This window comes from Coloeus monedula, assembly GCF_965178545.1.
Source record: "Coloeus monedula genome assembly, chromosome: 9".
NCBI lineage: Eukaryota > Metazoa > Chordata > Aves > Passeriformes > Corvidae > Coloeus > Coloeus monedula.
Genome location: NC_138789.1, coordinates 5,659,215 through 5,683,983, shown reverse-complemented (window position 1 = coordinate 5,683,983; position 24,769 = coordinate 5,659,215). Strand labels below are relative to the sequence as shown.

At 50.5% G+C, this 24,769-nt stretch overlaps 2 protein-coding genes across 17 annotated transcripts in view; both read left to right on the top strand.

The window, feature by feature from the left end:
- RGS8 (regulator of G protein signaling 8) overlaps positions 1–7,131 on the top strand; it is a 41,085-nt gene extending 33,954 nt beyond the window's left edge. For 13 of the 15 annotated variants that reach the window (XM_082287446.1, XM_082287433.1, XM_082287435.1 and 10 more), the window contains one exon: positions 329–7,131. In XM_082287446.1, coding sequence (XP_082143572.1) covers positions 329–511 — 183 coding nt within the window. In that variant the 3' untranslated portion in view covers positions 512–7,131. The remainder of the gene's footprint in view (positions 1–328) is intronic. The other 2 variants (XM_082287438.1, XM_082287439.1) reach the window with 1 other exon arrangement.
- Positions 7,132–13,378: 6,247 nt separating this feature from the next.
- On the top strand, positions 13,379–19,217 carry RGS16 (regulator of G protein signaling 16). Of its 2 annotated transcripts, none has more exons than XM_082286853.1 (5): positions 13,379–13,479; positions 14,679–14,780; positions 15,471–15,532; positions 16,811–16,977; positions 17,277–19,217. In XM_082286853.1, the coding sequence occupies exons 1-5, from the start codon at positions 13,400–13,402 to the stop codon at positions 17,475–17,477; spliced, it is 612 nt and encodes a 203-aa protein (XP_082142979.1). In that variant the 5' UTR covers positions 13,379–13,399; the 3' UTR covers positions 17,478–19,217. The 2 variants fall into 2 exon arrangements, with proteins under 2 accessions (XP_082142979.1, XP_082142980.1); XM_082286854.1 differs by lacking the exon at positions 13,379–13,479 and adding an exon at positions 13,950–14,116.
- The last annotated feature ends 5,552 nt before the right edge of the window (positions 19,218–24,769 follow it).

Sequence of the window (24,769 nt, the reverse complement as noted above, 5' to 3'; positions counted from 1 at the left end):
ATGAAGGGAATAGAGAAATTGTAGCTGATAGGAGAGAAGTTAGGCTGAGTCAGCAGCTTTAGGTGACGTGCTGCCTGAGAGCCCGAATAAAGATAATTTGATTTCAGAAGTCCTCAGATCACTATAAATCCAACTTTTCCAGGCTTGGGGTAGGGTTCATAGCCCTGGATCACTAAACTCCCCTGAGCTGTGGGGGCTGTTTTGGCATGGACAAGGGTAGGACCTTGGTTCTGCTGCTGTTTTACAGCCATGGTTGAGAGGCAATGTGCCATTTGAAGGAGACCAGCTGGACTCTCAGTGCCAAACTCTCTTCTGCTGCTTTTCTCAGGTGAACATAGACTTCCAGACACGGGAGCTGACGAGAAGAAATGTGCAGGAGCCCTCGCTCTCCTGCTTTGACCAAGCTCAGGGGAAGGTGCACAGCCTGATGGAGAAAGACTCGTATCCCAGGTTCCTGAGATCCAAAATTTACACAGACCTGCTGTCTCAGACCCAGAGGAGGCTCAGCTAGAGCAGCAATGGGGCCCTCAGAAACCATGTGCTTCCCACAACAGCCAAAACCCATGTCTTAAATGTGAAACTTTCTTGATGTTAAAAGCAGTGGGAATGGGAAAAGAGGAAGAAGGGGCAGAGGAAGCTTCCAGAGAGTGATCCAGGCATGATATTAAGACTCTTCAACTTTCTGTGCTTTTTTTTTTTTGGTTAGCAGTAGCACCTTGCAGTTGTTGCCTCTCTCTAGCACAAACCCACAACCCTCTTGAGTCACAGGATCATCTGTTGGCAAGGCAGGTTTCCTTTAAAATAACTGTGTTGGTTTGTGTGTAAATAACACCTTTCCATCCTTCCACACATGTCCCTGTCCCCCACCTCTCCCTTGTGCTTGGAAGGGCCCCAAGGGCAATTCTGACACTTGTGAAGCCACATCCAGCCCATGTCTCCCATGTTGGCTGCTGGGGTCTGGACCCAGAGAGCAAAGGGAGGGAGAGAGGAGACAAAGGCACAGGACTCATTCCCCTTCCCAGAGTGGAAAACATCAGCAAACTCAGCTCACCTCCCCATTTTGGTTGCACACCTTATGACACAGCTGCTACCCTGTCACTGCCCCTTACCTTTCAGGGATGGAGACTAAGTGTATTTTCCATAGGACAGTCAAGTTTTCCTCATGAGGAAGGTAATCCCAAAAGCTCTCACTAGGCCTGAGCAGGCAAGTCTTCTAATGTGAATGATTGTTTTTCATTACTATTATTTATTTGTGTGGTAGTTCAGCCTCAGGGCCCCATTCATCATTCAGGCTCTGTTGTGCTGGGCACTGTACCAATACAAAGGGGCTCCTGGCTGCCACAGGCCTGGTGGCTCCTCAGGATTGGGAGACAGTGGAGAGAAGGAATGTCCCCTCTGCCACTTGCTGAGGTGTAAGAAAAGCACAAGACCCATCTGCCACAGCACATGGCATTTTTCATGTGGTACCTGAGCAGCGCATGGCAACATGAAAAATCATGATTCTATTTTTGCTGTTTCCTGATTACTGACTGTTCCTACCTACCGATTGTGGGTTCAATGCCTTGCAAAGAACTCCCCAAGACACAGACCCTGCTGCAAGGTGCTTGTTTCCAGCAGGACACAGAGAGCTTGGAGTGAGCAGGATGGGCGTCAGGGTGTGCAGTGGGGTGTGAGGTGTTCTTTGGCCCTATTCCCATAGCCTGGATGGCCACTGCAGGAGAAGAGACTGTGTAGATGTCAGTGGTGTAGCACTTCCTCTGTGCTATGCAATAATTCCTACCGTCTGATGGCCCTATTTCCATGGCATTACTGTTCCAGCTTGGCAGATTCTTGCAATATTTTCTAGGGGAGAAGCAGACAGCCTGTCTGTGGATTTGAGCAGACAGACCAGAGGTCTGTTTTCTTAACTTAATAAAGGCATGGAAAGTGACCTGATGGGTCTTTTCCTTCTCTCAGTCATCCCCAGACCAGAGGCTGTAAACCTCTGCTCTAGCCAACAGTGGTGGGTGGGTTTGATACATCAGAAAGCTGCTGATAAATATTTAGTGTAATGTGGTGTAAATGAGGTAGAATGAATTCTAAGGCTAAGCATAATGTGTTTGGAACAAGATACAAAAAGTCTGGTAGGATACTAAAAATTAATGTCCATCAATTACGTAGGGAACAGTTTTTTGAGGTTTTTTGTAAGGGTTATGTGCAGGAGAGTTGGACGAATAGGTTTAGGATCAAGATAGAGCTGGTTTAGATGTTGGGTTTATTCTGGAGGTGTATTCCTGTGGTCTCTAAGACACTGAAGTTTAAATACAGTGCAAGGACAAACTTAATGTTCAGTAGGGAAACCTGTGTTTTGGTACCTGGTTGGTCAGCAGCAGAATTCTCCAGGTCTTTAGAAAGCAAATACCATCTCCAGTTAAATTTCTGAGAAGAATGGCCAGAAAGAGCAGCAGTGACCCAGCATTCCTGGCTGTCCTCTGCCTCTGCAAGGACCCCTGAGGAGCAGGGGCTGGCGTGTGGTGACAGATGTGGCATTCTGCAGCCACGCCCGGGCTCAGTGTCACAGCTCCTGGAACTTGAGGTATGTGAGGTCTCTCATGCCCTGTGTCCAGAGACACAAAGCTCAAGGTCTGGACTTGGCAGTTTCACAGAAACTTTCTGCTGGTTGCTTCAAAGTGGGAGCAATGAGAGACATCTGGAAAATGCCTCAGATTTGCCATGATTTATGCGATGGGACCAGGTCATGCAGTACCTCAATGTCCCAAAGCTTTATGGCAAGCAAAGTACAGTGAGACGGGTGTCTGGGGAACCTGTGCAATGTGTGGAAGGAATCAGAGATGGAAGCAAAGGATACAGAGCCATGCATCCAGTGGCTGTCCCTGGTGGTATCTGACCTGCAGGAAGGGGAGTAGGTCACATCACCTCCACTGCCTTTTCCTGGGGTAGGGAGTGAGGAGGACAAACCAAACCACACTGCAGTGAAATAGTCGGTGCTTGACCTGCAAGGGGGGACACAATGCTTCCCTGCCTGGCTGTGAGGAGAGGCTGGAAGAATTCCCCTTTCTCAAAGACACTGTCTACCATGCCTGTGTAACACAGGGCAGACTGGGATCTCCCAGGGGCACAGGCTGCTTTGGCTGAAGTACTCTCCCTTGGCCTGAGGTCCCAGTTTTACCCAGTGATCCCACTGCTGCCAAAGGGCAGCTCAGCTCCTCAACACTGTGGCACCGAACAAGTGTTGCAAGTGGTGAAGGGATGCCACCTTGTCTGGCCCTGCCTTCCTCCCGTCCACCCTTCTCTTGCCTGCACGTGCAAAAAGCATCCCAGAGCTGCCCAGGATGCAAGAGCCAGCAGCAGGAGGCTTAAGCAGTCACGGCTTTTAAAGAGAAGGCAGAAGGCCATGATAACTGCCTTGTGGTACTTCTCTCCAGACAGACCTTCTGAGTGGGCTTGGGTGGTGCTGACCTCTAGTGCCAGCTGAGGCACCCCAGACAAGGCTCTGCAGCACCTTGGGGAGGATCACAGAGACAGCCAGGCAAGGGGACACAGCCGGAACGAGATGCTTGTGTCGAGGAATGTGAGAGAGGACAATCCCCAGGCTCCCCTGGTGGCTACAAAACCTGGTCCTGTTCAGAGTGTGACTGCATCTCTCCACAAACTCCTCCAGCGCTGGTGCTGTTGTCCTTTCATTTCATGTCAGAACTCATGGAAAAACTTCGAAGGTGCCAACACCCTGTAAATTCAAGCTCCCTTCTCTCCTCCATCCACCTGGGGAATTGTTTGGAGCAGGGCACATCTGGAGATGCCATTGCTGCAGTGGTGACAGGAGCTGGAATCGGGCTGGCTGATGTAGGAGAAGTGTTTCCCCCATTAAATTGGTGCCAGATAACGCCCTCTGTGGGAAACAGCATCCTAGAACACAGAGTGGAGCAAAAGTATTGTCTGAGGCATGTGAGTCTACCACAGTTATTTTTGTTGCTGCTCTTGCAGTTTGTCTCTCTTGAAGGAAAGCAGACTCATTATTTAAAGTAAAATTATATTTTTCTTAAAGAAGAAAATGGCACCAGCTGCTTCTTTTATGCCAAATGCCACCCTGACATGAATCAAAATAGGCAGCTTGTAGCTCTACCCCTTAAACCAGGGGCTGATTAAGGAAATAATGACTGAGCCAAAGCTTCGAAAATAACTGAGTGGTGACTAATCCCCACCAAGGACAAACATCCTATCCTTGATTCATCTCTTCCTGGTGTGAAAGGGATATTCACAACCTACAAACACATTTCTCCTCTCCACAAGCACACACCCCCAAAATTTTCATCCTTTTTGGAGTAGCATGAAAGTGTGCCATCACATGAAGAGAGGGGAAGAAATTGGTTCTTTTTATTCTGTTTTCTGACACAAATCCAGTCAGCTCCCAGGTATTTTGATGGGGGAAGGGAAAAGAGTTTACAATTTCTTTTCCCTTTTCTATGAGCTTTGGGTGGTGTTAACTCCAAAAGCAGATGCAGAACTCTACTCTGTCTAAAGTTTCTCCTGCTTTGATCCATCAGCCAGGCTTGGAATGATTTCCATGTCCCCTTTTAGTGGACTCATTAATGCACCAAGGGGTGTCCATGCTGGGGAGGTGTGAAGGGCAAAGTCTTGCCAGTATAACCAGGGGAGGGGGAAATTGATATGTGTATCTGGGGGTGTGGGTGGATGAGAGTGCATGTGACTTCATCTGTATCTTATTTAGTGTCCTCTACTAGAGAAGCTTTTCTGAGACATAGATGTGCATGTTAAAATAGGAGAATTAGGCATAAATTATATAAACTGAGATCTTTAGCCAGTGCTGTGTTTGCCTTGTGTATAAGTCTGAGTAGTAGTAAGAGATGTAAAACTCTGCTAGGCTTCCAGTTACCCCTAAGAGCACACGTATCAAACTGAACTGAATGTTCACTGACAGACACAAAATCAAAATGTTTACAGCATTCAGAGCAATAGCAAAACATACCTCATGCCAGTCCTGGAGTGCCTCTCACCCATCAGTGCAAGCTCTCCCCTCTCTGGGGGCATCTGGCTTCTCCCTCCAAACTCCTCTCTCCTTCTCTGTCCTGTTCTGGTGATCTTCCCTCCTCCTCTTCCTCCTTGAAGCACTCCAAACCTTCCTGTCCACCAGCACTGTTTGTCCTCATCTATCTGAGCCTGAGATTCCCATAACCTCCCCCTATTTGCCTATCCTCCATCCCCATCCATCCCTCCTCTCTTCTTTGCCTTTTCCTTCCCCAGACACTCTGGTCATGCCATCTTCCTCCTACATGCCTCCTACTGCCACTGTAAAGCTCCTAGGAGCTCTTCCTTGCCTGTTATATAAGAACAAAACGTTTCACATCATTTCTGCATTATCTTTCATTCCTGGGGCTGCTGCAGTTGTCTCATTCCTTGGTTCTGTGCTCTCTCCAGCATTGTAGCATTATATCCCAGAACTGGAATTAAAGTTCATTTTGCTGCTAGACCAGAATGCTTCTCTCTACTACGCACCCCTCGGGCTTTGCAGAAGCTTGTCTTGTCCCCAGGTCTTTTGCCTTCCTTCTTTTTCTCCTTCTTCCATGCACGCTGCACATGCAGTGCTTGTGGCAGGGGCTGGCTAGGGGAGAGGGCAGCTGTGCTGGGGTCACTCACAGCTGGGGCTCCCCTGTGGCTCTCTGGTTTTATAAAAATAGTCTCAATAAAGGTGTGTGGGTCGTATTTGCTTGGCAAAGTCAGTCGTTGTACTCTGTGCCTCCTCCTGGCTTTACAGGAGGATGTGTTTCTAATCTGGGACTGCAGTGAACTCAACGGGAGTTCAGGGAACTGAGGCCATGGGAGGGAGGTGGCAGAGGGGGATGAGTTTGTTACCAAAACCATCCAACATTCCTGGCAAAACGGCACAGGAGAAAAGGCAGTGCCTGCTTCTGGAGGGACCTGGTGTACCAGGGAGCTACGGGGACCAGCTGTGTTGTGAATTGTCTCGAGTAGCCTCACACCTCCCAGTTTGCCTCATGCTGCATGCCCCAGGCTGGATCTAAAACATGAGAGATGAGGAGCTGCTCGGCTTTGTGTTTCCAGTGTAGATAACAGTGTTATCCTGAGAGAAATGTCGTCGTGTTGCTCTATCAGTGCCTGCAGCCACCAGCTGAAAAGCAGTGAGGGGAAGGAGGCACTTTCTGCTGTGTTTACTCCCACAGACCTCTATGGGATTCCTGGAAATGAAGAGAGCAGGGTATACGCACACCCTGGAGTAGATCCCCCTTCCTTAAGAACCACATTTGAAGATCTCATCTTCTTATAACCTCTCCCCCCAACTCCTCTATGAGCTACCCAAATCAGAGTTCAGATCTGTCTTTAAGCTCCCTAGCACCTCCAATTTGGTGGGATGGCAGTGTTCCCTTGAGGATCTGACTGCAAACCCAAGCTCGCAGCAAGGCTGCTTGAAATAACAGGGATGTCCTGTTCCTGTGAAAAAAAGCCTTTGGGTGGCTCAGAAGAGACTGAGGATGGCTCTGCTGTACCCAGTGAACTCAGAAGTGAGCCATCAGGTAGAAAGACCAGCCCAAAAGTGCTTCCCTCTGCCACATTTTTATTTTCATGAGATCCTGCTGCTGCAGCTGCCTCCGCAGCGTCCAGGTGCTGCTGGTGTGGGGAGATATCAGCAGGAGCAGTTTGGGCAGGCCACGCAGGCTGTTCAGTCTGATCCCTTCCCACTCAGGGAAAGGCATGGACTCGGCTCCCTGGGTTCCCCCTGCATTAGCTGCTTGTTTGCTAGGCTCCCCTTCCATGGGAGGCTGGAGAAGCTCCTCAGCCACGCCACACGTCCCACCAGTGACGATACCCCACTGAGTCGTGTCATCACATTGTGCAGTGTTACCCAACTCTTCTGCATAGAGACCCTGAGAACATAATAAACAGCCTGAGACTATTTGTTCTCTGCCTGAGTGTCTGAAAAGCTGCGAGTTGGAAACTGCAATCCAGGGGATGGAAGGGTGTCTCCCAGTCAAATTGTTGAGGAGGAAGAGGATGGGAGAAACTGTTTCTCCTCAGACCCTGGTTGCACTGGTGCAGACATGCTGGATGGGGCAGCAAAGTGGGGATGTGTTGGCTCCAAGCGGTCGATTGCTCAGTTGGAGCAATTTAGAACCAGGCTCCTTGGAGATACAGTTTGGGGAGATGAATCAGAAATGTGTCAGTAGGACCTGCACGGAAGGAAAATCTCAAGAGCCTTCCAGCAGCACACTACTGTCCTTCTCTGGGTACACCCCACTGCTGCCTGAGATGGATTCCCTGCCCCAAACCCCAAACTGAATCTGTAGGACTTTCCTGGAAGGGTCTGGCTCTTTCCCTGCTGGGAGCGTGGCAGGGGGACATGGGTCTGCAGAGGCAGCAGGTGGGCTCTGTCTCTTAACACACATCTTGCCTTCAGGCCAGGAGAACCTGTGATGGCTCCAGAGCAAATGCTCTTTATCAGCCCACTAACCCCCAGCCACGCAGCCAGAAGTGGCTATGGAAAAGGTGGCAGAGCTGGGGCATCATCTGCTCTGTGGTGGCACTGCTTTCGCCTGTCCCTCTGTCAGCCTTTCCATCACACTCCTCTATGGCCAGAGGTGGAGACAAGTGCTGAGCCTGCTCCCTGCACCAGGAGCAGCGGTGGGGGATGCACAAGCTCCTGGCAAAGGGAGCAAAGTGAATGGATCAAGCATGATCAGGTCACAAAGAGCAAACAACAAATGAAGAGCTTTTTCCAGACCAAAAAAAGAAACCCTGTGCTCCAGCAGGTAGCCCACACCCAGGTCTCAGCTTGCTTCATCCTTATGGGATAAACCAGGGAGGGATGAGCAGGATGACCAGCCAGTCATGGGCCAGTTTAGGGAGTCTGGAGGAGCCTGGGATTGCTGGGAAAAGGTCAGGCAGCAGCTGAGGGCAGTCCTGGGTAACAAGGCGGGAAGGGGAGGCATTAGCAGGGGTAGAGATCAGGGCAGCTGAGGGGAGTCTAGGTTTCAGTGGCAAATTGCATGGTGAGAGACTTATTGCAGAAACCCTGCAGTGGGGCTTCAGTGAGGTTTTTCTGCTGAGGCCAAGCAGAGCATCTCCTGAGCAGGTCTGGCCAGCAGGAAGAGCAGTGACCTGGATCTCATCTGGCCCTGGGAACACCGAGGGCTCTCATTGCCTGGTGCACAACCCACCCTCCCTGCAAAAGGTGAGTGTTTGCTCTGTGGTCTGCAAAGGGTTGCATTTAAAAGCAAAAATTAAATGGGCTTGTTTTCCTCTGGAAATGGGTGCAGTGGAATTTATCAGTCCCTGTGGCTTCTTTCTATCCCCCTTATTTTTTCCCCTAAATCCCTTCTTTTATTGTTTTTCCTTTCATTCTGCAGCTTCTTCCCTCAACCTGTCTCTGAGCCAAACCAATTTGGATGCATTACAGGAAGGATCTGCTATTAGTGCTGCTCTGTCTCTCCTCTTAGTTAGGATATATTTAGCCATCATCTTTAGCTTTTTTTTTTCTGGCTGTTCAGTAGCTTTAAAAAGCAGGTGCCAGGAACGGAAAGAGAAGATTAAACGTACCTGTTGTCATCTACCTCTCCCTGTGCAGCTGTGCAAAGCAAGCAGAGTGGATAACAGCTGCCCCTTGAAAACCTCATTTGTAATTCTAATTTTTTTTTTCCAATAATCTCTTTCTGCACTGCTACAAATTTCCAGAGCAGCTCTTTCCTCCCATGCTGCATGTGAACGTGGCATGTTGGGAATCCATCAAATGCCCCATGGATGAGGGTGAAGGATCCTACATGAGCAGCTGCCTGTCCTGGGGTGGGCTGGGCAGGCACAGATTTAGCCAGGCTCACCTGCAACCACATGGATATGGCGTCCCATAGCAGCCCCTGACTGTCCCTGTCCCATAAGTTGTGCCCATGGCCAAGACCCAGCTGCTCGGGGACCACTTGCAAATGCCTGGCTGCTGTCTCAGCCTTGGTAGCTTCCCTGCTCCTCCCCAGCACTATCATAGAATTGCTCAGGTTGGAAAAGACCTTTAGAATAATCAAGTCTAACCATTAACACAGCACTGCCAAACCCCCCAATAAACCCTATCCTCACCACTGCGTTCCTGCCTGCACAACACCAATCTCCATCCCATTCCCATCTCCTTTGTTTGCTTCCCTCCCTAAAGACATCCAGAGCTTATCAACAGTTTGCAGGTGGAGGAAGGGGCTATGCAACATGAGCAGGGCCTTTAAACCTCCCATTTCTGCTCCTTTGCACTTAGCATCTCCCTGATTTCATGCCAGGCTCTGCTGGAATGCTGCAGGGAGCATGCAGTGCTGCCTTCGGGTTTGACCATTCCCGATTGCCACCTCTGTGGTCCCCCCCCTGGTTTAGGAGAAATCAGGGACAGACTCCTTAGTGAGTCTGCCAGGTGATGCAGTGAGACCCCAACAGCACACCTAACCCTGGCTCTTCCTCTCCTCCTCCTCCTTCCTGCCTCCCCTTCCCATCTATTTCTGTATCTTCCCCTTATTCCATTCAAACAGTCTAAAAATACAAAAATATTGCTGCCAGAAATTCTCAGAGGGCACATATGCAAGGGCACTTTGCATCCTGTCACAAACCCCTTGTTTTCCTATTCCCCACCCCATTTCTGTAGTTTGGGGGCTGAAACCTTTACTTTCATATTTTTCAAGGTTGCTGGCACTTTGCAAATACTAACCCAGAAACACCAGCAGCAATCCCTGGGGCTGATGGTGTGTCTGTTCTGCAGCTGAGGGTGAAGCCAGTCAGTGGCTGTACCCCCCAAATGCTTGCAAAGAGTGGCTGTGGATGCAGCAGGCGCCTTCACAGCCCAGCCACCTCCCAGCCTCAGCAGGCAGGAACCCCTCCGAGCACCTACCTGGGTTGCCAGGACCTTCCAGGTGGAAGTGAAACTGGTCCCTATGGATGGGAGGTGGATTGGTGCTGGCAAAGGCTGTGGCATGGTTCTGGAAAGGCAGCCTGGTCCCAGGAGTTGCAACACAGATGAGTTTTTTGTGTTCCAAAACAAGGACTGAAAATGGAGGCAACGGAGCCAGAGCCGCAGGAGGCTGCTAAGCTAAGTGAGACAGGAAGCATGTAATTAAATTAGATACAGAGCAGTATGAAGACATCTGAGTACACATATATAGCTGGGCTGAGAGGCTATTGCATAACCCTGGGAAGAGCTCTACAATATGAAATATCTCACCTACTGCAGCCCATGCTGGTGAGCTGCCTGTCCTTGAACAGCATTTCCTGCCCCATCAAAGGGGAGAGGCAGAAAAGCTGCCCAAGGGAGCAGAGGAGTCAGGTGGTGGCTTGTGCAGGGGCCTGGTGGCTGTGGCACTGTGGGCAGAGGGTCTGTCCTGGGCTTGGTGAGGAGGATTTTGCTGGAACAGCCCAACCTCACTCCTGTGCCTGGGCTTAGACCTGCACACATGGATCTGGCACTGCCCTGTGTCCCAGAGCCATGCTCTGGATCAAACATCCCGGTGTGAGCGTGGCATTTCCTGTGGCATTGTATCTCTTCTGGCTGAGCCACTGTGGTGCCCAAAAAGATGAAGCCTTTGACTGACTCCTTCCCTCCCACTGGAACTGTACAGGGCTCTGTCTCTCACCATGGACAGTTCCTCACCTCTGCTTCACTGTCAGCTTAGCCTCACGTGAGCCAAGAGCTTCAAAAACTGCCACAAGGGACAAAGTAAAACCGCACACACACTTGTCCAATGCACTTTATTTCGCTCGGAAAAAGCAGCAGGGAGACAGGGACTAAAGCAAAGAGTGGTGGTGGCACGGGGCGGGGGGAGCAGTCAGCAGGCTGTAATCTCAAGGCAGAGAGGCACAGAGTTTCTCTGCTCTGGCTCACATCCCCCTCACCAGTTGCTGTTGCTGCCATCCCAGCTGTGTTTTTGCCATAGTTACATTTGCCTGGCTGCTTCAAGCAACACATGCTTCCCAGCACAGTGGCTGTGCCAGGCACCATGGAGTTGCAGCCAGAAATCATCTGTCCCATGTGCCTGCAACACGTGTCCAGGCTCCTGGAGGTTTTCCTCTTGGCATGACCTGCTCAGATGATGCCTCAAACACCAGTGAGTTACTACAGCATCCTGTGACTTTGCAGATCTGCATGTGGGAGGATGGGCTGCAGTTTTAGAGGGGAAAAGGACAGAGGTGAATTCCTGCTTAACACCAGGCATGCCCCAAAATGATGAGGCAGAATAACACCACAGCATTTGTGTGGAAAACCAGCGAGGAGACAGAGATGTAGATGATGAGGAGAAAGAACATTGCCATCCTAAACCCTCTGGTAACCTGCTGTAGCTGGGCAGCGAGTGCCAACCTGCTCTAGCATGGGGTTGGACTGGGTGATCTCCAGATCTCCTTTCCAACCCTGACCATTCTGTGACTCTGTGAAACAGCTGAATGTGGCCCTGCCCTGTGGGTACCAGGAGCCTATGCCCACATCAGCGGGGCACTGCTGCTGTAACACCAGTGCTCCCAGCATGGTGCTGAACTGGGGTGGAGCACCAGACTGGTGTGGCCAAGCACTTCAAAAACTTAGATCAAGCACTGTCCATACTGTGGATGTGCACAGACTTTCTCAGCAGCTGTACAGGCAAGAGCAACCTTACAGCCCTCTCACCTTTACTCTTCCTTTTCTTCCCTTAAATCCACAGCAAGGATCACAGCTCTAATCTTGGTTTTAAGGCACAGAAAAGACATGAATAAGAGCTTTGTGTAGCTCCAGTCACTTATCTGTAGCTGAATATTTGCTAACCAAGAAGGCTTAAACTTGATTATTCAAGTGAAAAACCCCAGAGCCATTTGGAAAGAGGCTGCTCTTACATTAGAGGTGAGACAGGAGCTAAAAGCGTGTGTTCAGTCATTAGTCCTGATGCATCTTTTGTGTCTGTCCATGAGCAAGACAATTCTGTGGCTTTTTCTAAGTAATGAGAGAAAGACATAACTCCCCTTTACAGCTCAAGGGAGCTGAGGTGCCTCATGCTCCTCCTGAAGTCTCCCATCCAGATATCCTCGTGCTCCTGCACCCAAAGGCAGCTTGAAGAGAGCCTTTCTCCCTGGCCCAGGGCCGAGATGGCTTTGTGCTGCCACCCTCCTGGCACAGTTCGGCTCTCCTGGGGAAGATGCTCTGGCAATGTGCTGTGTGTGATGAATGTAGGCAGCAAGGGCAGGTAACAACTTGAGCTCTGGAAAAATGCCTGAGCTGGGATAGCAGGGATGAAGTAGGGAGGAAGAGAGAGTATGAGGAGTGGAAGTGGCAGCTCTGGCCTTGTCCTGGGCTGACCATGAGCAGGGGGATTTAAGGTCATTCCCTTCCAGAGCCATTGAGGTGGGGAATTGCAGGGAGGGCAGCTTTCTGGGATCCTCTGGGAGACTGACCTTGGCATAGGGGACCTGTGGGTTGTCATGAACCTCTGGTGCTTGTAGCACCAGACCCTGGGGTTTGCTGGTGTGCAGTGTCTGACACTGGTTTAACCATTTCTCTTTATCTTTCTGTTTTGCTGGCTCAGTCCTTCCCCTCCAGTTTCCAGCCTCTCCCTGGCTTTTAATCTCCTTTCAGTTTTCAGGTCTCATCAGGATCTTCCATTACCAGATGCTTTCCCAGGCTTTGGATTTCTTTGATGTGCATCCGTTCCCTTCCTTTCTCTCACCCTACACCCAACAGGGAATTTGTGATGAAGAAGTGCAACTTCAGCCAGCACATGAGGCCAGACACTGTCCTTATATATTGCACCTGTGAACCGGCAGTGTCATTAGGGGGAGGTGGAAACATTACACCCTTCTGCTCTGTCGTATTGCCCCAGGAAGCGAAAACCATCCTGCCACTGGGATGCTGCCTGACTCTGCTGGGGACTGGCATCCCCTGCTTAAACCACTTGGGCAGAGCCTGCTGCTGCAATGCTGGAAGTGCGGGGAGGTTTGGAAGCCTTCGGGCAGCAGGATGGAGCTGACAACTCTTGCTGTGTGCTACAGCATCTGTCCTGTCCCTCGCTCTCCCACCCGCGCTCTCACCCGCTGGCAGTTACTCAGCAGGCTCCACACGTCGGTGGAAACGAGCCTGTTTTTTCCTGTTCTCGAGGAAGCAGCTACGACTGTGATGCTCAAGGACAAGCCTGGGCCTCCCACTCCCCCCTCCCTTACCAGCACACACAGACTTACCTAAGCTCTTACTTTACGGGTGCTGCCTGAGCAGCTTTTGGTTGGCTGGAGGCTAGAGCGATGCTGGGTCCCCCTCCCCGCTCTCCCGCCTCCCACCCGATATAAAGTGCGGCTCCGCGCCGCTGTTCCAGCCGCCAGCACACGACCGCGGGGGCAGGTGGTGCTGCAGCCGCCTGTCGCACCCTCCTGCCATGCCCGTAAGGACCCGATGAGTTGCTGGCTGCCTGGGTGCCCAGCTCTCAGCATGTGCCGGGGCTTAGCCGCGCTCCCCATCACTTGCCTGGAAAGGTAAGGCTCTTCTGGGATGTAGAGGGTTCTCTGGGAAAGATGCACCTGGACCAACCTCTGCTGCTGCGGATGTGATGTTAGGGTAGAAATTGGGGTGCAGACCTCAAGGAAACACGCAGCGAAGTGATTTGTTGTGGCTGCATCCTTTCTGCTCCCCAGGAGGGGAACACGGAGGTAAAACATGCGGAGGGACAGGAGGCTGGACAGGGCTGCCCGGCGCATGTCGGGCTGTACAAACACACCAGGGTTTCTCTGGCTTTGTCTCTGCACAACCTGCTTCGAGTTGACGGCAGCAGGAGTATTTTTGTCCACACGGTTGAACTGTTAAGTGATATGTTGCTCCTCCTGCCAACCACGGCTGCAAAGCCCCACGCTGCCGGCATGACATTTAAACCCTTATTTTTGTCTGGGCGCCTTGGGACGCCTGAACGAGCCGCGGCACAAAAATAGCAGCGGGGCCACACGCCTCGGGGGCACCGGGCGGCAGAAGCCTCTTCTCCTGCCCTGCTGCCGCAAAGACTTCCCGGTAAGGAGGTGCCTCCTCCGTGCCCTCGCCGCGGAGCCGCGGGGACAGACAGGAGCATCCCAGCCTCCGGCACAGGAGCATCGTGCTGCCGCTGGCTCCTGAAGGCATGGGGTAGGTGGATGGCGCTGCTGCGGAGCGCAGCCCTCTCCACGGCCTGGTGACAGGCTCCTGGGGACCCAAGGGCACCCCAAAATGAGAGCAGGGGAGCAGCAGCCTGGCAGCAGGGAGATGCTCCCCCTCTGCCGAGCGGAAAGAATTGCTGTGCTTTTCCAGTGGTTTGGGAGCAGCGGAGCGCTGCCGGGAGAGTGGGATGGGAAAAGGAACCAGGTTAGCTCCGGGGAGCTGGGGGGGGGGCTTCAGCTGGGCACTTAGCAGCTGCTCTGTTACCTGGCCCAGAGGAAGGAGCTCGTCGTGCTTTATATTCCATGTGTCTCTAGCTGGGAAGCGGGCAGGAGAAAACAGTCCCCCAGGTTTAATGCGCTGCCGAGCGTGGTTGCCAGGGAGCAGGAAAAGCAAGTGGGGAGCATTTATTTCATACAGCAGAGAGCTGAAGCTGGGGAGCGAGGGCTGTCCCTCGGAGCCCGTGGGGTGCAGCCCCTGCGAGGGGAGGGGGTGGTGGCAGCAGTCTGATGGTCCAGCGATCCCACCTCTCCCCTTCCTCCTTCCCTTTCAGAGCCAAAGATCTGAAGACCCGCTTAGGGATCCTGCTTCATAAAACCGAGCTAAGACACAAGATTGGGAGCTCCAGCAAGCTGCAGCTGAGCTCCAGGCAGAGGTAAGCCAAGCACTGCTCTGACCCAGGTTCAGCCCAGGCCAGGTCCCCACAGATCATACTTTCCCAAGGGATGCTCCTGCCCATCTGCGCAGTAGAGAGCACAGAGCACAGAGCACAGCTCCCCCTCCCCACGGTCCCACCCAGGCAGACCGGGAAGGCGAATCACTTCCCAGCCTCCAGCAGTTATAAAGTCTGACTGAAGAACAGAAGCTCTGGCACTAGGCACAGAGAGCAGGGCCTTGGCAAGAGGCAAGAAACCTGCAGGGCTCCCACACCTCCTGGTGTCTCTGGGGAATGCAGGCAGCATTAAAGACAAAACACTAAATATTGCTGCTGAGGGCAGGGGGTTTTCTTGCAGAGGAGGCTCTGCTGGATTGGCACCAGCAGAAAAGGGCTCTTCTGAGCATTCCCTAGAGAACCTGCTGGACTGGTATCAGCAGAAAAGGGTTTTTCTGAGCATTCCCTAGGGAACCTCCTGGTCAGCAGCATGGAGCTGAGGTCGGGTGAGCCATCAGGGAAGGTAAAAGAAAGGGAGGAGAGAGGAAAGAGAGCCCACAGGTAACGGATACTGGCCTCTTGCTTTGGTTTCCTGCTGAATGCCACTGTCTCCCATTGATGGAGCTACACAACTGAAGTGCTGCCGTGCCTCATCACTGGACAGCAAGCCTTACTTCCTTTTGTCTTTTCCAGAGACTCTTCCCGAGAGGTGCTGGAATGGAGGGAGTCCTTTGACCAGCTCCTCAAAAGCAAAAGTGAGTAGCATCTTGTTTTCTTCTCTTGGTGAGTGTGTGTAGGACAAATGTACTCTTAGTGAGCTGTATGCCTGAAGTCAGTGTACGATGAAATCTTGCTTCTTCCTCAAATGAGGTGTTTTAGGATTTAGAAAAAGGTCCCTTTCCTGCCCAGATGTGATGCACAGGGCTCATTGCCTGCCTCATGAAGCTGTACCCTTTACTCCTGGCTGGGTGTTTTTGGGGGGCAGAAGTGTTGTCTCACCAACACCTCACTGCTGCCTTGGTACAGGAGCATTGTCACGGGCATCCTATGTGGAGCAGCCCACCAGGGGGTATGTCATGATATTCCCAGACCACCCCTTTCTCCACACTCTGGAGAACGCAGTGTCTGCTCTCAATGAGTCGTGGAGACAGTGATGTAGCCACCTCCCCTCAGGCTTGCTCAGAAAACTGCATTGCTGCCCTCTGTCTGTCTGTCCTGTGCCTCCAGGGATGGCTCTTCCACAGGGAGAAGGAATTCAGCTGTTTTACTGACTAACCGTAGCCTTTCCCCCTCTGATATCAGCTGTACTGTCTGTGATGCACAGGGCTCCTGTGAGATGCTGTCTCCTTCTCCCTATTCAGTCAGTTCCTGCAGACCCAGAGATGGGAACTCTTTCTTAGACCCACACATAATCCTCTCCTTACACTGGGGTCTGCACAATGGCAGAAGGGCCAAATTTTAATCCAAAAGTCTACCTTAAAAGCTCTTCCCCAGCCAAAGTCCTTCCACAGTGCTAGTCTGGGGCCAAGTGTATTTTTTTCCAGCCTTTCTCACATGCTGTGATGGCTAACGAGCATCTCCAGCTTTGTAACTTAATACACTCTTCCAGCACAGCTCTGAAATCCTTGCTGCAATTACTCTCCCATCCTTAGCATCTTGTTCCCCCCAGATCTCAGCTGAGAAATCAAAATAAAGGCACTGCTGTTTGGTTCCTGCAGCATTCTGATGCGTCAGCACGCTTCTCCTTAGGTAGAATTGGCTCTTTTCCGAAGCTGTAAAGAAAATACTCTGAAGCCTCATTACAGAAAGGTCACATAAATAAAACCAGAGGATTACTTGTCTGTGGGAAAGGATTTTGTTGGAGTCTAGAGGCCAATTAGCAGTGTCTCAGAGGGTGGAATTTGCCCGGAGGGAAAGGAAATCTGCAGTTGTCACTGTCTGAGCTCCCAGGGCGCTCAACAGGCAGTGTCTGCTGCTGGTCCTCCTCCTCCCTGCCTTCTGTCCCATTAACTGCTCTTCTCTCCCCTCCCCAGGTGGGGTAAATGCCTTCCACACCTTCCTGAAGACTGAATTCAGCGAGGAGAATCTTGACTTCTGGCTAGCATGCGAAGACTTCAAAAAGACCCGGTCAAAAACCAAGCTGGCCTCCAAAGCCAACAGGATCTTTGAGGAGTTTGTCCAAAGTGAGGCGCCCAGGGAGGTGAGAGCATTTTCTGTGCCATCAAATAGGGCAGGAAAGGAATAAAATATCCTGGTGGGTTTTGTTAAAGTGCTCTTGGATCAGTGGGAAGATGTCCTCTTGTTCATGAAAGCTTTAATTTCTAGCATCGTGTGGTCCATCACCATTGACTTGTTAATGCTGGAACAGATATTGAATCTAACCATGAAGGGATAGAAGTGTCTGTGAGCAACTTCACCCTCATCTGAAGACGGATTAAAAACAGTTTTTGTCTTCACATGGGAGGGGAGTTAATGTTTGTGGGTGCTGCTGCCTTGCAGGTGAATATCGACCATGAAACCAGGGAGATCACCCGCAAGAACCTCTTGGGGGCTACCTCCACCTGCTTCAACGAGGCCCAGGCCAAGACCCGCACACTGATGGAGAAGGACTCCTACCCCCGCTTTCTGAAATCTGCCTCCTACCAGGACATGACCAAACAGGCCACCAGCCACAGCACCAGCAAGCAGTCGCACACCTGACCTGAGCCATGGTGGGGGGACAAGCCGGCGGGCCAGGCACACGTTGGGATGTGGTTTGCAAGGGCCGAGGTCCACTTGGCAGGGTTTCAGCTGAAGTTCTGGAATTTTAGCAGGATCCCCAGGACCTCAAATGCTTCCCGCTCCACACGGAGCCACTGGGCCCAGCATTCCTCCCTCCCCGCAGGAGCGGAGCAGGTGGGAGCCCAGAGCCTCCCCTTGCAGTTCAACCAGAGACCTGCACCACCGCAGAGACAGAAAGAAATCTGATTTGGGCTGCAAGTCCAGGAAAAAGAGATGGGATTCCCTGAGCATCCACAACCAAAGAGCTCCCACCTGCTCTATGATCTGCAACATCAGCCACTGGCCTGTGGGGCCAGCACAGGAGCCTGCCATTCCCACACACAGGGAATGGCCAGGATAAAAGCCCCAAGACTACATGGCATTTTCAGCTGGAGGGATCCAGCACCTGCCTTCTCCTGATCCCAAGATCCTCCAGCTGTGTCCTACGCATGCTCTGCATCAAAGCTTTCCACCTCCTTCCAGTGCAGTGATGTTTTTATCCCTCACTTGTGCTCCACAACCTTCAGATTGCACCCAATCTTAGGTCACGTGCACAACATTTTATTCCTATTATTGTTATTTATCATTGTTGTTATTATTATTATATCTATATTTATTAGAAGAGCACTGCTGAAAGCACACATGTATGTCCTTTGCCCTGAGGAGTTTGAAAATGAAATTATTTTAGTTGTTGTACCACTTAACATGCCTCCCACCTTTTCCATGTAATAATTTGAGAGGACCAGACAGATTTGTAGCACAATTGTGGAGCAAAGTATGCCAGTAGCAGCAGAGAGAGCTGCTAAAGGGTTTGGAGGACCATGGATGGCAATACAAGGATGCTTTGCAGCCCATCTTATTTCCTTTCTCCCCTTAGGGATGTGGAAGGCATCTTGGCACACAGCAGCTTGTCCTAGGCAGGGAATGGAGAAGTCAAACAGGCACTTTGGTGAGCGATCCTATGGAAAACTTGATTTTCACACATCGGAGAGAAAACCTGGGGTTTTGCCTGGGTTTATAATTGGGCTTGGTGTTCCCTTGGATGGTGAAACCAGTCTGCAGCCACCGCATTTTACCAGAAACCTGTGCAGTGAGCGAAATCAGTGCTATGAATTCAGCGACTTGGAAGGGTGGCAGGACACATCATCAGCTCAGACCTGGGGGCAGCTCTTCAAAAAGTTCCTCTCAGCAGGAATTTTGGGATCCTGGAAAGGTGTGGCTCCTGCTTGGCAACAATGGTGCCAGCAGCTGCATGGGTGGGTGATGTGGATCCTGTGGTGGGTCCTGAGGAAAGTGCCACCAGTACTGCTCCCTGCTGAGGGCTGCTTCTCAGGGCTCTGTTTATCCCTAAAGACCAAACCTGGAGGTTCTTATCCCACTGGTACTCACTCCTTGCCAAGGGAACTCTCTTCTGCCCCCCTGTCCCAGCAACAGCCAGAGCACAGCATCATTTGGGCTTTTCACAGCTGCTTGAGCAGAGCAAGGAACCAAGGACCAGTTTGGGGATGTTATTCCAAGTCCTCTTTCACCATCCCCATCCTGGTTCCACTTCTGAGCCTCTGCCAGTGGTCCTGGCTGTGTTTACAGGGAGATATCAGCTGCTTTCTTATTTATTATTTATTATAACAACTGGAACCACCTTTGCTGTGTTACTGAAGTGAGCAACGCACAATAGTCTGTTCTCATTACTGACACAATGTTATCATTATAAAATAAAATGTAAAGAGGAAAATACCCTGATAGCATGGTCTGGGTCTTTATTTTTTTTTTTGGTTGTGGACTTTCAATTAAATTTTACATTCTAATTCTGGATGCTTTGCAAACCCTGCAAAGCTGCTTGTGTTGGGTGACTCAGGGGGCATTTCCAGTCACTTTAAAAGTGACAATGTCAAGAGTAGAAAAGGAAGGGGAAGATTTTAGAAGAGTAAAGCTTTGTGGTATTTGGTTTATCAAAGAAAATTGAACGGTTCATAAAAAGAATGAAAGCAGTAGTGAAGTTTTGAATATATGAACTGCCAGGGTATTCAGTACTGCTTTTACTGCTCATAATTTCTGAGCCCTTTACAGGACTGCAGTTCCCAATATCTGCTTGGTATTAGTAAGACATCAATATCTTAAAATTAAGAGGAAAGAGGATCCTAATGAGGGCTGCTTTTAGCAAAAAAACCTGCTTTTGGGTCATTCACATAAATAATACTTGATTTTTGTCCGTAACACACCTCATGATTGAATTCATTTACAAGGGGGAAACTGTCTGGTATTAGAGGAGTTATTAAAAAACATCCTATTCCTGTGCAGAGTGTGCTGAGGTCTGAGCACATACTGGCATGCTCTGGGAGGGAAGGGGAGGGTTGCATGGTCTGTGTCTCTCCTGGGAGAGCTCTCCATGGAAGCACCCAGGGCTGCCTGTGGCAACACAGGGAGAGGAGCACTCCAGTGCAGCTTGAAGAAGTGCTTGGAATAAAAATCCAACCAAAACATGTTTTTTCAGTTGCCCTCTTTCTATTTATTGTGTGTTCTGGAAGCCAAAATTAACTGGCCTGCGTCAGCAGAGGACAGCATGAGAGGACTGCAGAGGAGGAGCTGGAATCACAGGGGAATAACTCAGGAATATGCATACTCCAAGGTGTTACTATGAGCACAAGTCACCCCTTGCCATTCACAGGCATTTTACAGGCACCTGCAGCTACAACAGAACCTCCTGTCCCTTCTAATAACAGGCATGCAGGGTCCAAGGATCACCAATCATTGTAAAATACATCGACTCAGCTTCATCCCTATTCCCCGCCTAGACAGAGGAAAGCAGGTTGAGCTTCCCCTCACCTTTCATTTCCTTTTAAACTAAACATGGCCTTGTCTTACAAGCCAGGTGGTTTGGGATCATAGCAGTTTGCATTTATACCTTATCTTTGTACATGTCAGAGGGAAGAAATGGGCTGAAAAGTATCCAGGAAATATTTACATTACTTGTCAGGAAAGAGAGCTGTAAAGCAGACTAGAAGCTAGAATCAAAAATAATGTTGCTGTTGCTTTGTTTTTCAACTGCAGCTCCTGAATGAAAAATATGAATACTTTGTCTTGCACACCTTGAAGTTATTTTAAAACCAATTCTCCATCAAAAAAAAAAAAAAAAAAAATAGGCCAACAACAACAATAAAATAATGAAGTAAGAAAAATACAGAAATAATATCTTTTTGAGCTTTCTTTAGAAGGAAATTTGAGGCTGTGTCCATTCTTGCTGCATCATGCATGGACCAAGCTCAGTCTCAGCCTTGTTGGCAGCTCTCAGACCCCACAGCTGATCCTGGACAATCCCATTTGCAGCCTGATTTCCTCTCTACAAGTCTGAGATGCTTCCCAAAGAGAAAATCCAGTCACTAAAAGCAAGCCTTGCATCCAGCTGTGGCTTGCTGCCAAAACCCAGTGGTAATGCAACAAAACCTTAAAGCCTCAGGGGGATAAAAAACCTCAACCCACAAAACCACGTTGAGAAAGAGGAGCCAAAGCTTCCATTGGCTGGCTGTGGTCACTCCCAGAAAACCCCAGCTGAAGTTTCCCAGGGAGGAGGCTGTGAATTTGGAAGCAGCTGAGGAGATGTGAGCTCGGGAGCCAATGTGGGGACTGGCACTGCCCTGCCCCCCAGGCTGAGAACACATACTTGCTCCAGGGCCAGGTTTCCATGAGCCAGGATGGGGGGTGGATTTATTTGGTGGAAAAAAGCCATTTCCCCATGCCCTGAGACCCTGAGCATTCCCAGCAGCAGCTCAGGGGCTCCTTTAGCCAGAGGGTCCCTGCTCCAGTAGGACCAAGCAGCTTTGAGGTGGCCTTAGGACATGGACACAGATGCAGGAGTACAAGTATTTAGGCAGGTGGATGTGTATATATATGTGTAGGAATTCTAAGCCTTCATTTTCCGTGGATACACACACATGACAACAGGCGAATTCATGGCTGCATGTGTGTACATCAATGATTTATTTCTGTCTTAAAAGAAAGGCTGCAAAGGAATGCTGTAAATAGTTCTTTAGATACGTTTTTGGAGGAAGCTCAGCAGCAGAGCCATTTCAAACACGGCAAATGCTTCATCCCGCATTCTGCAGTGCTTTGCCAGCCCCTGGGCCAGCCAGTGGGGAGGGAGCAGCTGGATGTCGTTGCTCTGCAGCTTCCACTTCAAGGCCTTTGCCTGAATAACGTGCCAGAACTCACAGCTGATGTGTTTCCACATGGCTCACCTTCCCCTGACACGTGCAGCTGAATGCCAAGGTTGCCAATCTGCTCCAGATGCACACAAGGATTCGTACCCCTGGGGTGTCTCGGGAGCCAAGAAAGAATGAGAGATAATTCTCATGTTTTCTGCTGCTGCTGGGGCACCGAGGACAGTGCTGGGGTCTGCAGCCCTCCTGACTCCTCGGGGCTGGGCTGCCTGTGCTGGAGGGGAGCTCGAACATGGTGCATCCACAGCCTGGGGGCAAGGATGGGGATGAGAAACAGCTGTGAGAAATCCTGCTGGAGATCCACCGCCTCTCCTTGGAAAAGGCATCTAAGCTCAGGTGCTCAGCCTGATTCTGTGCCTGACCTGTTTTGGCTGCTCTGAGCTGTTTTAAATGGACCTGCCCTGCTCTCCTTGCCCAGGGATTGGGATGTGCTGTCCTGCTTGGTGAGGTCCCTGCCTGCCTCACTGTTGCCCTCACCTCTCCTCCCCTGCTGGCAAAACACTGCTCTTTTCTTTTCTGGTGGTGATGAGGATTGAGCAGCAATCTAAAAAACTAGAAAGTAAATTTTTAAAAATGTAAAAATACTCCAAAAAGGCACAGATATGGCACTTGGGGATGTGGTTTAGTGGTGGACTTGGCAGTGCTGGATGATGGTTGGACTCGATGATCTAGGAGGTCTTTTCAAACCTAAATGGTTCTGTGAGAAGGTGATGCTCTGTCATGGGTAACATCACCTGCCATCCTTCTGTGGACTATTTTCCAGGGTTGTGTTCCAGCACTGAAAGACACATCAACATGGCCAAGCACATAAACCCTGGGATATTCCCATTTGGAAATATAATAAGAAAGCACGTGAAGGGAACATGAAGAAAAAACTTCATCCTACTATTCATAGCTCCTTTAAAAATGATTTTGCCCTTGGCAGGCAGTTTTTGTTGCCACATTTTGCCTCGTGTTTACTTGTGGTTGCTGGGAGGACATGGATTCTCAGGGGAAGGGATGCAAAAATGGGTGTAAGCCCATCAGAATGGAGGAAAAGGGAGATTTGCTTAGCTGTGCCCTCGGTTTTCCTGCTGTCTGTGTCTCAGCAGCTCATATCCTGAGTCCCTGAGTGTGTGGGGGCAAATAATGACTCTGCAAATGTGCAAATACAGCAGGAACTCTATAACCCAGAGGCTACAGAATAGTGGCGGAGAGGAGCTGTTACTCCCATGCTTTAGAAAACCTTTGAGACCCTTTCATTCCCTGGAAACTTGTTGCAGGGACTCAGAGTTTAAACTTATGGCTCTGTGGAAAACAATTTGGATCAGGAAAGTGCTACCAGCAAACCCTTCTTTGCTGGGATGCAGGCATAGGACACTACTGCCACAGCCCTGCTGGTTGCAAACACCTTGTTGCCACCATTGTAGCATTTGGGTTCTTACCATCCTAGGGATTTTCATCTTCCCACCATAAGATAATAAATTACTTTAATTAAATCAGCAAGCTGAAGAAGGCTTTTGTACTTGGGTGGGTGGGTGATGTGATGTTATGTACTGTAATACTGGCTTTTTTTTGTATGTCTGTATTGGCTTCGAAGCTGAGATGTGCTTGCTCTGGTTGTTAGTCTGTTTTGCAGCCTGCAAAAGGGTACTTGAAAACCAGCAGCTACAGCCATAGCCCTGGTCAAACCGGGAGAGATTCTTCATGTGAACCAAAATGAGATCCTGACAGCCTTGAGACAGACTGGAGATTGCTCCCTGAATTTTCACAGTCTCTGTCCCTGTGGGGCTGTGTCAAGGTCTCCTGTGGCAGCACAAACCCTGTGAAATTCCATGCAGAGACCGTGGGATGTTCCCAGACCCTGCAGATGCACTGCATGCTGTGGGAAGCAGGATGCCCAACACCACAATGAGGTACAAAGATGAGACTCCTGCAGAGGCAGAGCTTAGTGAAAGCTGGCATAGAGATGTGAGTCAGCAGTGCAGACATCCATAAGGATTGGGCTATCCATGTAAAACACAAGCAAGACTGCATCCACCCAACCCTTTAAGGGCTTTTCTGTGCCCTTGTGCCTGTATCCATGTCCACATGCAGATTCCCAGTTTGTGCATGTACCAAGGTACCATGGAAAGTCAGGAATGATTTAACTGACACAATTCCAGCCCCGTTTCAGATGTGAACTGAATCCTGCCACTGGCACAGTTCAGTGGAGGAGCTCTGCTGAGCTCATCTCAAGTCACAGGGTGGTGAAGGAAACTGGGTGGGTCATCCCAGCCTGGGCTCCTTCATGTATTTCTTGCACAGGCTTTCCAGGCAGATAAAGAAGGCCTGGAGGATGAGGCCCCCTGGGTATTTACACAGAGCTGCCTACAAGGAGCAGGGTGCCAGGGTGGTGGGAGTTGCCCGCCCAAGCAGTGAGGAACCCACAGATCTGGAGCTCAGCAATTCCCCGGTTGTAATTTAGCAGCATTTAGTTCCCTCATGTGGATGGATTTACCAAAAGGTGAGGAAAAACTTAAAATAAACCCCAAACCATCCCAAATCTCCCCCAAACCAGACCACTGATTCATTTAACGCCTGCACGCCTTCAGCTCCCAAACCACTGATGAGCAGATGTTTATAAACAGGGTCTGTGTGTATGGGACTGTATGGGGAGAGCACTTTGCTCATGACTTCTCTGCTGTGTGCGAAAAAAGGGCCGCCAAACAACTTTCCCAGAACCCCAACATTCTCCGGCAAGTGGATAAAACCTTCCTTTCTGGGAGGGGCCAGCACATACTTGGGGACTTTGCCCGGAAGCAAACAAGCTGGGGATGCTGGCTGGGGAGCAGCAGCGAAGAGCAGCCGCTGGGGAAAGCTGCTCTGTGGCTTTGAAAGCATTTTCATTAGTGGCCGAGCTTGTGGCCGGGCACAGGGACCCCTTGCTGGCCGTGTCGTTGTGGGTGGCAGCTGGCAGGGCTGGGTGACACACTGGGACATCGGGACACGCAGACGCGAACGCCTCATGGTCGAAAGTCAGTGGGGCGGGGATAGAAA